This window comes from Pleurodeles waltl, chromosome 3_1 (assembly GCF_031143425.1).
Source record: "Pleurodeles waltl isolate 20211129_DDA chromosome 3_1, aPleWal1.hap1.20221129, whole genome shotgun sequence".
Lineage (NCBI taxonomy): Eukaryota > Metazoa > Chordata > Amphibia > Caudata > Salamandridae > Pleurodeles > Pleurodeles waltl.
The window spans coordinates 231458513-231474475 of record NC_090440.1 but is presented as its reverse complement, the minus strand read 5'-3'; the positions used below and the strand labels follow the sequence as shown (position 1 = coordinate 231474475).

The 15963-nt window shown below is 44.3% G+C and overlaps 1 protein-coding gene and 1 long non-coding RNA gene across 6 annotated transcripts in view; one reads left to right on the top strand and one right to left on the bottom strand.

The window, feature by feature from the left end:
- LOC138283184 (uncharacterized) overlaps nt 1-9451 on the bottom strand; it is a 40392-nt gene extending 30941 nt beyond the window's left edge. Inside the window, exon 1 of the long non-coding RNA XR_011201114.1 lies at nt 9403-9451. This is a non-coding gene — a long non-coding RNA (uncharacterized lncRNA). The remainder of the gene's footprint in view (nt 1-9402) is intronic.
- Nucleotides 9452-9614: 163 nt separating this feature from the next.
- On the top strand, nt 9615-14576 carry SENP8 (SUMO peptidase family member, NEDD8 specific). 5 transcript variants are annotated; one of them, XM_069222283.1, is made up of 2 exons: nt 9615-9701; nt 12432-14576. In XM_069222283.1, exon 2 carries the CDS (start codon nt 12452-12454, stop codon nt 13076-13078), a length of 627 nt encoding a protein of 208 aa, XP_069078384.1. In that variant the 5' UTR covers nt 9615-9701; nt 12432-12451; the 3' UTR covers nt 13079-14576. The 5 variants fall into 5 exon arrangements, with proteins under 5 accessions (XP_069078384.1, XP_069078381.1, XP_069078382.1 ...); XM_069222280.1 differs by lacking the exon at nt 9615-9701 and adding an exon at nt 9705-9756 and having other exon boundaries at nt 12432-14574; XM_069222281.1 differs by lacking the exon at nt 9615-9701 and adding an exon at nt 9708-9904.
- The last annotated feature ends 1387 nt before the right edge of the window (nt 14577-15963 follow it).

Here is a 15963-nt window from a genome sequence, read left to right as displayed (position 1 = left end):
GCCTTAAGGCATCTTACCACACAAAATTTCTGATCGTCAGGAAAAGCTGGATGACTCACACAATGGGAATCTGCCTTAGTATGTTTGGAAATACGGAATGAAACCCATGAGGGAGTAAATACTCTACCTGTTATATCCAAGGCTTTCACATCTGAAACCTGCCTACAAGAAATGTTTCATTGCGCTGCTACAAAACCAGCCAAAATTTGAAATTTAATCTGATTAAATCAGGACCAAAGACCCTTGGTCCTATGTTAACTTGGATGTATGATTTTGTCGTCACATTTTAAGAGGACCTTAAACAAGTTGGTCCTTTTCATGGAACGATTTATGGCTTTTTCACATGCCATTAGATGGTGATGTTATGGAGTGATACGACTGATGGCACACTGAGGCCACAAGAAAATGGATGGCTGACAGGCAATGCTTTACTGTTAACACGACTATGCTGTGTCTGATTGATGACAAGGAGGAGTGCTTCCTATTTCAATACTCTGCCCTGATGATGACCCACTTGAATTAATTTTGTTGCTTTGGTGTCGAAACGTCGACATTAAATTTGAAATGTGGATCGATTGTTGAAAACATTCAGATGGCTCATAACACCTACTTTAGAGGTGTTGATTAGAGACCTCAGGCGTTTAACCACAGCTTGGCTTTATTTTTATGTAAATATTACTGAAACACTTTTACTAACACATAATTCACTTACACTGCGCCGTTATATAGTAACACCTTGATTACTTCACCTTAAGTTGTGGAATTTAAGTTTGGAATAAATGAGATATTATTGAACAAACTTCCTCTGTACAGAAAGTTCTTTATGGTACAGCCACTGTTGTGGAAGTTTATTCATATTCTTCTCCCTGGAGGGACCAATACATGTTTTTGTTATATTACAAGAAATGAGGCACAGAAGCAGGGTCAACTTGGCTGACAACTGTTTCCTTGTGAGGTCTTAATTTGCTTACCAAGCACTTATAAAAAAAAATCGAAGAACTACATTATCGTCCCACAAGATGGAATACTTTGGTTGGGGGGAAGGGGTGAAACCTCTAAGGAGTTTTGAAACCTCTAAGGAGTTTGCAGATTAACAGATGTTCCCCTACAGGCTTATCACTCAAATGCGGATGGCACGTGGATATAGCGGAAAGAAAGTTACTAATCGTTCTATAGGCTAAACCTTGGGCAACCATACCCAATCAATACCCCATTCACAAACCAATGAACCCATTTGCACTGTGCAGCTGTATATCTTTTGTGAGTACTATGGGCCTAAGACTGGGATAAGAGCATAACTTGTTCCGAAACACCAGGCACTTCCCATTGTCTCCTGAAATTGTCCACGTCATGAGTGACTATTGGTCTTTGACCACCGATGGGTGAGGGAGATCCATCGGAAAGAAGGTCCAGGAATGTCTGAATTGGAACCGGCGGAGTGCACAATAGTGACATTGCTACTGGGAACCAAGACTGCGCTTTCCAACAAGGGGTCACCAGTACCAATTTTGCGGCCTGGCGACGTATCTGAGAGAGTACTCTCTGAATCATCAAAAAACGGGGAAACGCATTAAAGTAACTTCCCCCACCAGGACTGGAGAAAGGCATTGGAACTCGCCATCAGAGGATCAGGCCTCCACCTGTAAAAGGCCGGAAGATGAGCATTCAGACATGATGCAAAAAGATCCACCTCATAAGGACCCCATTGCAAGGGTGAAGTCTCCATTCGCTGGAGTCGTGAAGGAACCAAGAGTGCGAGTCACAATATATGATTGCCCTCACCGATATCTGATGAACCTGGAAACAATGCCAAAAATCCTTGGCAATCTCCACTACCGGGCCCGATCACATACCTCCCAACTGGTTGATACACCAAACTGCTGAAAAGCTGTTCATCTGAAGAAGGATACGACATTTCACTTTATGAGGAGTAAGAGTTCAAACTGCAAATGTCCCCGCCAAGAGCTTGAGACAATTAATATGAAGGTGAAGCTTGTCCTGTCTCCACCTGGCCACATCACGCTCCCCAGCCTCATCTGCTAGCGTCTGATACTATGATCACTTCTGGAACAAAGGCAAATATGGCCTTGGCGTTTCAGGTGTCCAAATGATCCAGCCCCCAAGAGATCTCCGTTCTAGCTTCTTCCAACAATACTATTTGCTCGGAAAATGACAACCTTTCCTGGAGATGCAGAATTTTTAGGTGTCGTAGAGCCCAATAGTGGAGGAACCTGGGAAGATGGCTTGAACAGAGGATGCCAGAAGGTCCACCAGATGGGCCAAAATCCTCAATGAAATAGTCTGAGATGCAAGGGCTTTCCTTCTTGATGGACATTATCTTCAGTAGAGGGAGTCTGAATTGAGCCAGTACAGAATCTACCAGGAAACCCAAACATTCTAGAGTCTGAAATGGTGTTAGAGGAGACTTCTCCGCATTGATGATGAAGCCCAAATCTTGTAGGAGTTGCATCGCCCAAGAGAGATGCACCTTCTCTCTTTGTTGCACCATGATGAAAATATCATCCAGATATACAATCAATCTCACTGCACTCTCACTGGGAAATTGCACAACCGGGTGTAGAAACTTGGTGAAGCACCAAGGGGCTGAAGAAAGGCCAAAAGGGAGAGCTGTAAACCTGTACCACTGCTGAAGCCAATTACATGAAATAACTCTCAGATGTGGAGAAAAAAATTGGGACTGTCAAATAGGCGTCCTTTAGATCAAGACACACCATCCAATCACTCTCCTGCAAGAGATCCTGAAGGAGGTGATTGCCTTCCAGCTTGAAGTGGCGATACACCACTCACGAGCTGAACTGATTGAGTACCAGGCGCAAACAACTACCATTTTTCAGCACCAGGAAAATTGTATTGATAAAACCTCGGAGATAAAGCGAACTTGAAACTATTGCTTTATTAATGAGCATTCCACAGATCTCAGCATTGATAACCAGACTCTCAGCATGGGAATAAAGGAGAGGAGGAGGGGTGTTCTCCTGATAAGGAGTTGCGTAAAATTACACTTTGAACCTCTATACTGTCTCCAACACGCAGGAACCTTGAGTGATCGCCTGCCAATTGTGCAGAAAAAAAATGATTCTTCCCCCTAGAATGAGCTCTGAACAAGGAATGATGTGTAGGCTTCGACCGAGGCCAACTCAACCAGTTTAGGATCAATCTGCATCAAAAAGCACTTGCATCGCTCCGCGGACATGGCACAATTAGCATTACCCAAAAGGCATAAGCCCACTGGGACCATTCTAGCAGGGGCTCGTGAAAAAAAGAGGACTACGATCCTCAACTCCGAGCACCGCGCATCCCGCGACGCTTGCCGCTCCAACTCCACGCTGGCAGAAGAAGAGAGGGGAAATACAAACCCTCTTAGAGCAGCCCGATCAGGCAAATTAGTTAACCACAATATCAATACACGCAATAATAGCACACCACAAGAAGAGAGAATGGAACACTTATCAGATGTCACATGAAGCTTAAACTGATGGGCTGATTGGTGGAGCAGTATGGTTGAGGACCATGGGTCTCAAGGGAAATGTAGCTCTGTAATTTTCAGTAGTACAGAAAGAGAAGCATAATCTTAAACCTCCAGTTCTGACACGGAATTGGATTGGGGTGGACTGGTGTGGGGTTGAGGTGAGGTGGGTTGGACTGGGATGGTTTGAAGTACTGCGGATTGGAGTGAAGCAGATTGGATTTTGGTGGATTGGTGTGGGTGGATTAGATTGGAGTGGGTTGGGAGGATTTGAGTATGGTGGATTGGATTGGGATGAATGGTTGGGATTGGAATGGATTGGGGTGGTCTGTGGGGTGGATTGGATTGGTTTGGACTTGATTAGATTGAGTGGATTGGATTGGGGTGGGCTGGTGTGGGGCCAGGTGGGGTGGATTAGGGTGTGCTGGGGAATACAGCACAAGTATGTGTTAAAGCATAAATTCGGAAATTACACATAATAAAGAAACAACATTGCTCTGCAATATTTAGAACAAGATAACTTCATCTTTTGAGAACAGTGCCATGCACTAGAACAAAACAAAACATGAGTGCAAAGTGAGAAAAGAATTTGGCAAAAGAAAACAAAGTTAACTATAGAAAATAAAATTCAGTAATTTTGTTTGTCCTGATGGCAGATTTTTGCCAGTCATACAATCTCTGTTTGCAGGGCACTAGAAGTTCAAAAGAACAAAATAGTACCTCAATCACATCAGAAGCAGCAGCTGGGCACTGATTAGGCTGAATCAATCAGTGCATGGTCCCAGCTCCACAGAAAGGAATAGAAATTATGCTTAGCCTGTAGTGACAAATTACGAGGCTGTAAAGAAGAATGCCAAGCAAGCCAAATAATGGTAAGCAACGGGCGGGCTTCAAGCCCTTTTTGTTAACAACCGTATCTTGTAAGTGAGATGCATGTGCTAGCTAGCGCATGCAATCGCAGGCTCGATCCTATAAAAGGTTTATTTTAGGCTATGTTGTCGCTATAGGACTGTAGGTTTAAGAATCCGTTGTTTATATGAATCAATGAACTCATAACTTTCTCCAGAATCTCTCACCTGTCAGTAGCAGAAGAAGAGACACCCTGTGACATGACACATATTAATTTGCTAAGCAGCACCCTTATTTACGCCTCAATTCCCAACACGTAAAGGGAAGCTGAGATATTTGCACTATCTCGTTAGTCTAACCCGAGATGCCTGGCACGTGCTAACCGGTCCAACCAACCAACACTGAACCTCACCAGCAGGTGACCAACTCCAGGCAATTACGGACAGTTTCCAGACTCGAACTTTAACGTGTCAACATAGTGCATTCTGGACCCTGTAGGCTTGTTGTGCTTCGATTAGATTAATTTAACCCCTTCCCCGCCACGGACGTAATGGTTACGTCCATGGCAGCGCCCGTGTGGCGCCATGGACGTAACCATTACGTCCTCCTACTGGCCCTCAGGGGAAGCGCTAGAGCTCCCCCCGAGGGCTGCCCCCCCACCCACCCCCCCCACATGTCAGGGCTGAAAGGGGAAGCCCTTCCCCTTCAACCCCTGACCCCCCCTGTGACGTAAATAAAATTAATTTTAGGCCATTTCTGCCCCCCTGGGGCCGGCTGAGCTAGAGACCAAAATCTACAGGTAGGCACTGTTTTCTATGAAAAAATGTGATGTGCCCACGTTGTGTTTTGGGCCATTTCCTGTCGCGGGCGCTAAGCCTACCCACACAAGTGAGGTATCATTTTTATCGGGAGACTTGGGGGAACGCTGGGTGGAAGGAAACTTGTGGCTCCTCTCAGATTCCAGAACTTTCTGTCACCGAAATGTGAGGAAAATGTGTTTTTTAGCCAAATTTTGAGGTTTGCAAAGGATTCTGGGTAACAGAACCTGGTCAGAGCCCCACAAGTCACCCCATCTTGGATTCCCCTGGGTTTCTAGTTTTCAAAAATGCGCTGGTTTGCTAGGTTTCCCCAGGTGCCGGCTGAGCTAGAGGCCAAAATCCACAGGTAGGCACTGTTTTCTATGAAAAAATGTGATGTGTCCATGTTGTGTTTTGGGGCGTTTCCTGTCACGGGCGCTAGGCCTACCCACACAAGTGAGGTATCATTTTTATCGGGAGACTTGGGGGAACGCTGGCTGGAAGGAAATTTGTGGCTCCTCTCAGATTCCAGAACTTTCTGTCACCAAAATGTGAGGAAAATTTGTTTTTTTAGCCAAATTTTGAGGTTTGCAAAGGATTCTGGGTAACAGAACCTGGTCAGAGCCCCACAAGTCACCCCATCTTGGATTCCCCTAGGTCTCTAGTTTTCAAAAATGCACAGGTTTGGTAGGTTTCCCTAGGTGCCGGCTGAGCTAGAGGCCACAATCTACAGGTAGGCACTTTGCAAAAAACACCTCTGTTTTCTTTCAAAAAATGTGATGTGTCCGCGTTGTGTTTTGGGGCATTTCCTGTCACGGGCGCTTGTGGCCTACCCACACAAGTGAGGTATCATTTTTATCGAGAGACTTGGGGGAACGCTGGGTGGAAGGAAATTTGTGGCTCCTCTCAGATTCCAGAACTTTCTGTCACCGAAATGTGAGGAAAATGTGTTTTTTTAGCCAAAGTTTGAGGTTTGTAAAGGATTCTGGGTAACAGAACCTGGTCAGAGCCCCACAAGTCACCCCCTCTTGGATTCCCCCAGGTCTCTAGTTTTCAAAAATGCACAGGTATGGTAGGTTTCCCTAGGTGCCGGCTGAGCTAGAGGCCAAAATCTACAGGTAGGCACTTTGCAAAAAACACCTCTGTTTTCTTTAAAAAAATGTGATGGGTCCACGGTGCGTTTTGGGGCATTTCCTGTCGCGGGCGCTAGGCCTACCCACACAAGTGAGGTATCATTTTTATCGGGAGACTTGGGGGAACGCTGGGTGGAAGGAAACTTGTGGCTCCTCTCAGATTCCAGAACTTTCTGTCACCGAAATGTGAGGAAAATGTGTTTTTTAGCCAAATTTTGAGGTTTGCAAAGGATTCTGGGTAACAGAACCTGGTCAGAGCCCCACAAGTCACCCCATCTTGGATTCCCCTGGGTTTCTAGTTTTCAAAAATGCGCTGGTTTGCTAGGTTTCCCCAGGTGCCGGCTGAGCTAGAGGCCAAAATCCACAGGTAGGCACTGTTTTCTATGAAAAAATGTGATGTGTCCATGTTGTGTTTTGGGGCGTTTCCTGTCACGGGCGCTAGGCCTACCCACACAAGTGAGGTATCATTTTTATCGGGAGACTTGGGGGAACGCTGGCTGGAAGGAAATTTGTGGCTCCTCTCAGATTCCAGAACTTTCTGTCACCAAAATGTGAGGAAAATTTGTTTTTTTAGCCAAATTTTGAGGTTTGCAAAGGATTCTGGGTAACAGAACCTGGTCAGAGCCCCACAAGTCACCCCATCTTGGATTCCCCTAGGTCTCTAGTTTTCAAAAATGCACAGGTTTGGTAGGTTTCCCTAGGTGCCGGCTGAGCTAGAGGCCACAATCTACAGGTAGGCACTTTGCAAAAAACACCTGTTTTCTTTCAAAAAATGTGATGTGTCCGCGTTGTGTTTTGGGGCATTTCCTGTCACGGGCGCTTGGCCTACCCACACAAGTGAGGTATCATTTTTATCGAGAGACTTGGGGGAACGCTGGGTGGAAGGAAATTTGTGGCTCCTCTCAGATTCCAGAACTTTCTGTCACCGAAATGTGAGGAAAATGTGTTTTTTTAGCCAAAGTTTGAGGTTTGTAAAGGATTCTGGGTAACAGAACCTGGTCAGAGCCCCACAAGTCACCCCATCTTGGATTCCCCTAGGTCTCTAGTTTTCAAAAATGCACAGGTTTGGTAGGTTTCCCTAGGTTACGGCTGAGCTAGAGGCCAAAATCTACAGGAACGCACTTTGCAAAAAACACCTCGGTTTTCTTTAAAAAAATGTGATGTGTCCATGTTGCGTTTTGGGGCATTTCCTGTCGCGGGCGCTAGGCCTACCCACACAAGTGAGGTATAATTTTTATCGGGAGACGTGGGGGAACGCTGGGTTGAAGGAAATTTGTGGCTCCTCTCTGATTCCAGAACTTTCTGCCACGGAAATGTGAGGAAAACGTGTTTTTTTAGCCAAATTTTGAGGTTTGCAAAGAATTCTGGGTAACAGAACCTGGTCAGAGCCCCACAAGTCACCCCCTCTTGGATTCCCCTAGGTCTCTAGTTTTCAAAAATGCACAGGTATGGTAGGTTTCCCTAGGTGCCGGCTGAGCTAGAGGCCAAAATCTACAGGTAGGCACTTTGCAAAAAACACCTCTGTTTTCTTTAAAAAAATGTGATGGGTCCACGGTGCGTTTTGGGGCATTTCCTGTCGCGGGCGCTAGGCCTACCCACACAAGTGAGGTATCATTTTTATTGGGGGAACGCTGGGTGGAAGGAAATCTGTGGCTCCTCTCTGATTCCAGAACTTTCTGTCACCAAAATGTGAGGAAAATGTGTTTTTTTAGCCAAAGTTTGAGGTTTGCAAAGGATTCTTGGTAACAGAACCTGGTCAGAGCCCCACAAGTCACCCCATCTTGGATTCCCCTAGGTCTCTAGTTTTCAAAAATGCACAGGTTTGGTAGGTTTCCCTAGGTGGTGGCTGAGCTGGAGGCCAAAATCTACAGGTAGGCACTTTGTAAAAAACACCTCTGTTTTCTTTCAAAAAATGTGTTGTGTCCACGTTGCATTTTGGGGCGTTTCCTGTCGCAGGCGCTAGGCCTACCCACACAAGTGAGGTATCATTTTTATCTGGAGACTTGGGGGAACATAGATTAGCAAAACAAGTGTTATTGCCCCTTGTCTTTCTCTACATTTTTTCCTTCCAAATATAAGAGTGTGTAAAAAAGACATCTATTTGAAAAATGCCCTGTAATTCACATGCTAGTATGGTCACCCCGGAATTCAGAGATGTGCAAATAACCACTGCTCCTCAACACCTTATCTTGTGCCCTTTTTGGAAATACAAAGGTTTTCTTGATAGCTATTTTTCACTCTTTATATTTCAGCAAATGAATTGCTGTATACCCAGTATAGAATGAAAACGCACTGCAGGGTACAGCTCATTTATTGGCTCTGGGTACCTAGGGTTCTTGATGAACCTACAAGCCCTATATATCCCCGCAACCAGAAGAGTGCAGCAGACGTAACGGTTTATTGCTTTCAAAAATCTGACATTGCAGGAAAAAGTTAGAGAGTAAAAGGTAGAGAAAAATTGAAGATTTTTTCACCTCAATTTCAATATTTTGTTTTTTTCAGTTGTTATTTTCTGTAGGAAACCCTTGTAGGACCTACACAAATTACCCCTTGCTGAATTCAGAATTTTGTCTACTTTTCAGAAATGTTGCGGTTTCTGGGATCCAGCATTGGTTTCATGCCCATTTCTGTCACTGACTGGAAGGAGGCTGAAAGCACAAAAAAATCATAAAAATGGGGTATGTCCCAGTAAAATGCCAAAATTGTGTTGAAAATTTGGGTTTTCTGATTCAAGTCTGCCTGTTCCTGAAAGCTAGGAAGCTGGTGATTTTAGCACCGCAAACCCTTTGTTGATGCCATTTTCAGGGGAAAAAACACAAGCCTTCTTCTGCAGCCCCTTTTTCCCATTTTTTTTAAAAAAACGAAATTTTCACTGTATTTTGGCTAATTTCTTCGCCTCCTTCTGGGGAACCCACAAAGTCTGGGTACCTCTAGAATCCCTAGGATGTTGGAAAAAAAGAACGCAAATTTGGCGTGGGTAGCTTATGTGAACAAAAAGTTATGAGGGCCTAAGCGTGAACTGCCCCAAATAGCCAAGAAAAGGCTTGGCATCTGAGGGGGAAAGGCCTGGCAGCGAAGGTGCTAACTAACATCACTGAAATAATTAATTTTACTGCCAGGTCCGTGACTGGCTCACCTCAGGCCATCCGCCAGCAAAATCCTGCGCGCCAGAACCTGCGAGGCACCCGCCAACATATACTGAGCACCTCAGGCTGTGTACAAACAGTAGACCCACGTGCGCATTCCATAGCCAATAAGCATGTCAGAAAATTATGTAACGTACTTGGATTGGCTGAGATTCACATAATCCGCCAATACTAGCTCACCTCACACAATACGACTCCTTCTTACTTTTCTACGGACGCCTAGAACATGTTCAAGCGATAAGATTGGCTGTCATGTGACCCGGAAGTGGTGAAATTACTGACGAATGCCGTAAGTGGGAAGATAAAGGGCAATGTGTGTTGGGTTAAGTTTGAGAACGGTCCGAGTAAGTAGCGGGCTGGCTCCCATAGTACTGCTGATTTGTCAAGTATTTTATTTTTTGCAGTGGAAGTCGCAGGCTTAAACGAAGCGTGTTGCTAGAGCGGTCCTTGCTATTGTAGTTGTGTAGGCTGGATTAACGGGCACTGATTACTGTAGGTATACTAGAGCCGGCTAGGTTCATTGCTGGGTCGTAGGAGTCCCAGTACTAGAATACCAGGGATGTACCAGGCCACAGCGAGAAGCATTAATGGGCCCCCTGCGTATGGTCTTGGAATACAAATTGTGTTACAGAATGGATTGCGTTTTGCTGAGCACTGGAATGGCAGTACTGGGTAACGAAAGATCATACAGACTGTTTTGATGCAGACTGCTTTGTTAACCACGGGGAAAGGGGAGCACGGGACGAGGTAACTCCACTAGAATACTATGGGCGGCGGCGGCGGCGATGGTTTTATTCCGACTTCTTCGCCAAGCTTTCTAGCATGTAGGGGATAGCATGACTTTGGACGGATGGATTGTGAAAAATAAACGGGGGGCGTGTGTAGGGGACTTTCAGCATTTAAGTAGGCTGTACCGAGCTGCATTAGTAGCGGCGTTACAAACTGAATTGTTGTACTTTGTCCCCTAACTCTCCTTGTTCCATGGTCTGTTGCCTTGAAGCTAAATTTGTGCTTGAAAAAGCATAAACTTATTTTCCAGAGGGTGCTCAACTCGAGGAGGGGTGGCTCGCACCACACGGAATATGTGTGCACGTTGAGGCTGCAGTGAGGGGCGGTGGGAGGGTGGTGAAGGGGTGTTGTGGGACAGCATGAATATTGTTTTGAGATCTAAAATGTAATTTCGGGACCTCGAGAGAATTAGCCCATAAGATTGATACTGTTCTGTTATTCCTGGCACTCTGAGTACCACATCAATTCTTTAATGGCCTGTCCTAGATTTCCTAATGTTGAGAGCAATATGATGTGGCGCGTGTGTGTGTGGGTGGCGAGAGGTGAGATTTTTCCAGTTTTCTTATTGCATTTCGCATATTTTCTAACACCGTTGCATACTGTTGGTGCACGTGGACTGTCAGCTGTTAAACCTGGCCTGTACCTTTTATGAAATTCTAGGCTCATAACCAATTTCCCCCGTGACTGCTTGCCACGTGCCTCCAGGAACTCAGTCCCACTAATAAGTTTAGATTTATGATTCGTTCATTTTAAAGTTGTTCCTACGTGTGTGATTGGAGATAGGGAAGGCTCTAATATGTTTCATGTTGGCATGGGCGAGGTCCGGTAAATGGCCGAGTTTGGATTTGGTGAGAATATTTGAGTGAAGTCCGAGTTAAAATTAAGTTAGGTTAGACTGTGTGGAGGAGCGTTGAGGAGAATGTCATTTCGGCTGTCGTGATGTTTGGGCCCTGGCCTAGCCTCCAGTGGCGGGGTTCGGAGTGATATTTATCCTGATTTGCTCTCATACAGGAAAATGCGAATATACCCTCCGGCGCTCAAGGGCCTTGACAGGTCTGCATAAGGCTGAGTCTGATCTATTAACAGGCAGGGCCTCCCCCACTTCAGACCTGACTGAAAATATTATAGTAATGGGCATGTAAAGGGAGCAGACTGAAACCCAAATCCAGATGATTTCCAGCATAGCAGAAAGTAGGCAATGTACTGCACATCGCAACTAGGAATAACACCTATCCCAGTAGCCTGTGGATAGGCCTGTATCAGTTACCTACCACACGGTTAAGTTTAGCCTTCTATTAAGGGAGTCGCAGCTTGCTTGCTAAATTGCTATTGGCTAGAAGGTCGCAGGAGAGTCCGTCCATGATGTGATTTTACCATGCAACTTCTGTGTTGCACGACTATGCGGAGGTGAATTCAGACCGCACTGCCACCCGAGTGAGAAGTTGCCCTTGCAGATGACATCTAGGTAAAAAAAAGTTCACTGTAAAAGGAATGCACAGAGATCATTGGGACGCTTGTGAATGAAAGGAGATATGAGCTGTTGCTGTTTTTCTGTTGTTGTTGAATGTTGTGCAGGTTTCCATATGGCTTGTTGTTGACTGCCAACATACGAGGACACAATGCCTAGGTAATTTTGGCCCGTGGGCTATTCCTTGCAGTTGAAGTCACTATATTTTCTATTCATTGCCCAATGAATGACGCTATTGGATGTTGATATCAATTCTGGGCGGCCCACATCAGCATGTACCACACCTAGCTCCTTTTTGACTTTGAGCTCTGGTAACCTGTCCACTGGTGTTCTATAGGTTTGTGTCAATCGTTGTCACTAGATATTTAAATCCAAGAGTGTGTGAGGAGGGAGATGGTGCTTGAAAGGGATTTAGTGACACAAAATACCCTTGCATATCTCTTTATTTGTCATTGAGAATCTCGTTACTCAAGTGTCCAAACAGGGTACCTTTTCACTGTTCTCATCTTTTTACTTTCAAAATAGTTTTTGTCTAGCATAATATATAAATTATAAATATTATGAATTCAATTTATCCTGGAAGATTTCTTCATCAGACCGGTGTAGGTCAACCAGTATAGCATGTGAACCCATCCATAAAATAAACCTGCATAGCTTAATAAAAATATCCTGGTCTGCCTTTGCTTCTCTGTGGGGAATGGTTGACATCTGACATATGCATTTCATAGCTTTTTTTTTTTTTTTTAACTGTTTCCCCACCAGCTTCTGCCTCCTTCCGAATAATGGATCCTGTTGTTCTCAGTTACCTCGACAGTTTGCTGCGCCAGTCCGATGTATCGCTGCTTGACCCTCCCAGTTGGCTCAATGATCATGTGATTGGTTTCACCTATGAGTACTTTGCCAGTGAGCAGTACAGAGACTATGCCGAGCATGTCTGCTTCGTCAGCCCTGAGGTGGTTCAGTTTATCAAGTGTGCCAGCAGTCCAGAGGAAGTGGCAATCTTTCTTGAACCATTGGCCCTGCCGCAGAAGCGAATTGTATTTTTGGCCATTAATGATAACTCCAGCGAGGCAGCAGGTGGGACGCATTGGAGTCTGCTTGTGTATGTCCGCGACAAGAATTGCTTTGTGCATTATGACTCTTACAGCAAAAACAACTCTGTTCATGCTAGACAGGTAGCTAGGAAGTTGGAGGGATTCTTGGGCAAAGGTGTCTTTGTGGAGGAGCAGGCCCCAGCTCAGCAGAACAGCTACGACTGTGGCATGTATGTGATCTGTACTACGGAGGCCCTTTGTGAGGAGTACCTGAGGGGGCGAGCAAAGCCCCTGCTGCAGCTTCTTACTCCACCCTACATTACACAAAAGAGAGCAGAGTGGAAAGAGCGCGTGAAGCAACTGGCAGGAAAGTGACCTTCAGACTCTACCTATCATGTAAGCATTTTTCCACCTCCAGCTGCAGGTGCCTTTACAGGGCATGCAGACAAATGGCCTCTCTGCATCACCCGCTTAATGATGAACCATAAAACGTGATCCTTGGGGTGAAAAAGCTTGCACACAGTCTGCTGCTAATCCCATGTCCCTTCCCCTATTCCCTGTCCACCTTTTGCATATGAATGCCGTCTCCCATTATATTACTCTCCCATCCATTCATGGCCTGGGATGGGGCAGGGAAGGAGGGGGTGACATCCATGGAGAGATCCTGAGTTTTGAAGACTCAAGGATATATTTTTTTGCATTGCAGTTTGTGTGTGTGCGAGAGTTCAAGAGACTACAATATGTCATAACATGGTATGGTGTTTGCATAGATTTAGGGAAGTATTGTTAAGTAACCACTGTTTACATTTATTGACAATCTGCTATAAAGTCTATTGAAAACATTTACCATTCTGGCATTTGTGTATTTATATTTATCGTGCAGTCCCCCTGAAATAATTTGTTGTGTATGGCTCCCCATTACAAACACCGATAAATAAAAATCCTAGCTATTCACAGCTTTGGCGGAAGAGCAGCAAAAAGTAAAACCCCTGTGTTTTTTTTTTCCCACTAATGTTATTTTGAAGATAGGAAACAGCACCTTTCCCACCATGAACTACTCAATGAGCATTATTTGTTAGGCACAGGACAGTGACATCAGGCGTTCCACAAGGCTCGTTGCTTAGCCCTGTGGCATTGAAACCACCTCTTAAGCGGATGACACGCAGCTGATCTTACCATTGGATAGAACATCATGTGGCTTCGAAACCCATTTTAAAAATTGCCTTTGTGAAGTTATTGGGTGAATGCAACTTAATCATCTAAAATGCAACTTCGAAAAACAGAGGTCTTGCTGCTTGGAAGATCAAACTCTTTTGTGCCAGCTAAATGGTGGCTTTGTCCAGTGGCACTTGCCAATTGTAGAGGTGGTAAAAAATCTTAGGGTGAAATTTAACGCTTCTTTATCCTTTTGTCTTTAATCGTTAACAGTGGCCGGCATGTGTTTTAAACTAATAAAGCCCCTGAGAAAATTATTTGACTTACTCTTATTGACATCTAGAAAGACTGTTGCCTTCGCCTGAATCAGTTCTAGATTGGACTACTGCAAAAGTCTCTAAGCAGGGTCATCTAAACAAACTATCCAGAAACTTAAGGTTGTCCATAACGTGCGACTAGACTTGTTTTATAACTCCCCAGACATTCATCAGCTTCAACAGCCCTAAATGCCCGTCATTGGCTTCCATTGCACAAGATAATTTTGTTTAAGATTCTTTTGTTCACTTTTAGAGCGTGCATGTCTGTGGGTCTCAGTTATTTAAGGGCACGATTCACTCATTATTCCTCTAAAAGAACTCTTGTGCAAACCTCCTTAGTCCACCACCTTTCAGACTCAAAACTCCGGGCCCCAAGGCTTTTAAGAGATATTGAATCAGAATTACTATTCAAAAAGCGATTAAATAAATATATTTTCTCAGCTTTGGATTCTCCTTGCTACTCTAATTCTTTGAGTAAGAATCCTTTCTGCGGTCCTCCCCCTCCCTAAGAGGGCAATATCTATCTGCATAGCGCCAATATGCTCCTGTGGGAGTGGTAGTGCACTTTACAAGTGACATATTCATTCCTACATAATAGGATTCCTAATATTGTAAATTTGTTGAACATCCTCTCTTAACTATCTGTCTTTAGACACCCTCACAAAATGCATTCACGCTTACAAACGTTTTTGTGTGTAATACTTTACTCTGGTTTCAGTTCTATGCCATACTGTCAAAGTTTCATAATTACCCCTAAGTACTCAGGATCATTGCGCACAGTGCAGTATACATATAATTCATAACATAACACCAAAATAGTTCCAACATGTGAACTACCATACTGAGCAATATCTAGAATTGAACTAGTGGATACACCTGTAGATGTAGTTGGTATTTGAAAGATCACTACTTTAAAGGACTGCATTATGACTTTCCTTTGCGTTGAAGTTGACCACCTGTTCATCAGCGCTCCGTGTACTATTGTTGAACTGTACTGTTTTGAACCTAGTAGGCTCAAAACAGTACAGTTCAACAATAGTATCTGCTGCTTTACCAGTGCGCGCGCTCTCTCTCTCTCTCTCTCTCTCTCTTTCTCTTTCTTTTTAAAAGTACTTGGAAATTTTTTATATAGTCTTACCATTGAGTTTCTTTAAGTAATTTCCGAGTGTTGTATGTAATCCTTATGCTTTTTTTGAAACGATTTATTGTGTTGGCTCTTCCTTGAATGTAATTTGTGCACAACGTTTTTTTTTTGTTGCTAAAGCTCATCATTTCTCCGCTATTGAATCATTGTTAAATGGGAGGCCAATGCCTCGGCAAGCTGCTTACAAGGTGCCACAAGTAGAAGTTTTGTGCATCTGATATATATATATATACACACACACCTCTCTGAATAGCACAACAGAGCACTGACATCCAAATGAATTACCCATGAGGCATCCAACTAGTGGCAAACTGAGCATAATAGCCTGACCCCAATCCTATCGAATGCTCTGCCTAGACAGTAGGTTGAGTTATTGATTCTGCTTGGAAATGGTAACATTCCAGTGGCTGCTGTGGTTATTATGGGTTATCAAGGTGGTAGAAATCAAATGCCCAGTTCTCATGTTCTCGTTCTGATGTGTGGGCAGACGCAACTAAAATTACTTTCTTCCAGAAATCAGTCCGGAAGATGCCAAAAGGGTCGGGGGTCTCATAAGTTGCATGTCTGAAGTACATACTTTTAAAAATGATTTCAACAAGTACATCAGACCTCTACAGTAAGCCATCCTTGCATCTGATAATTCC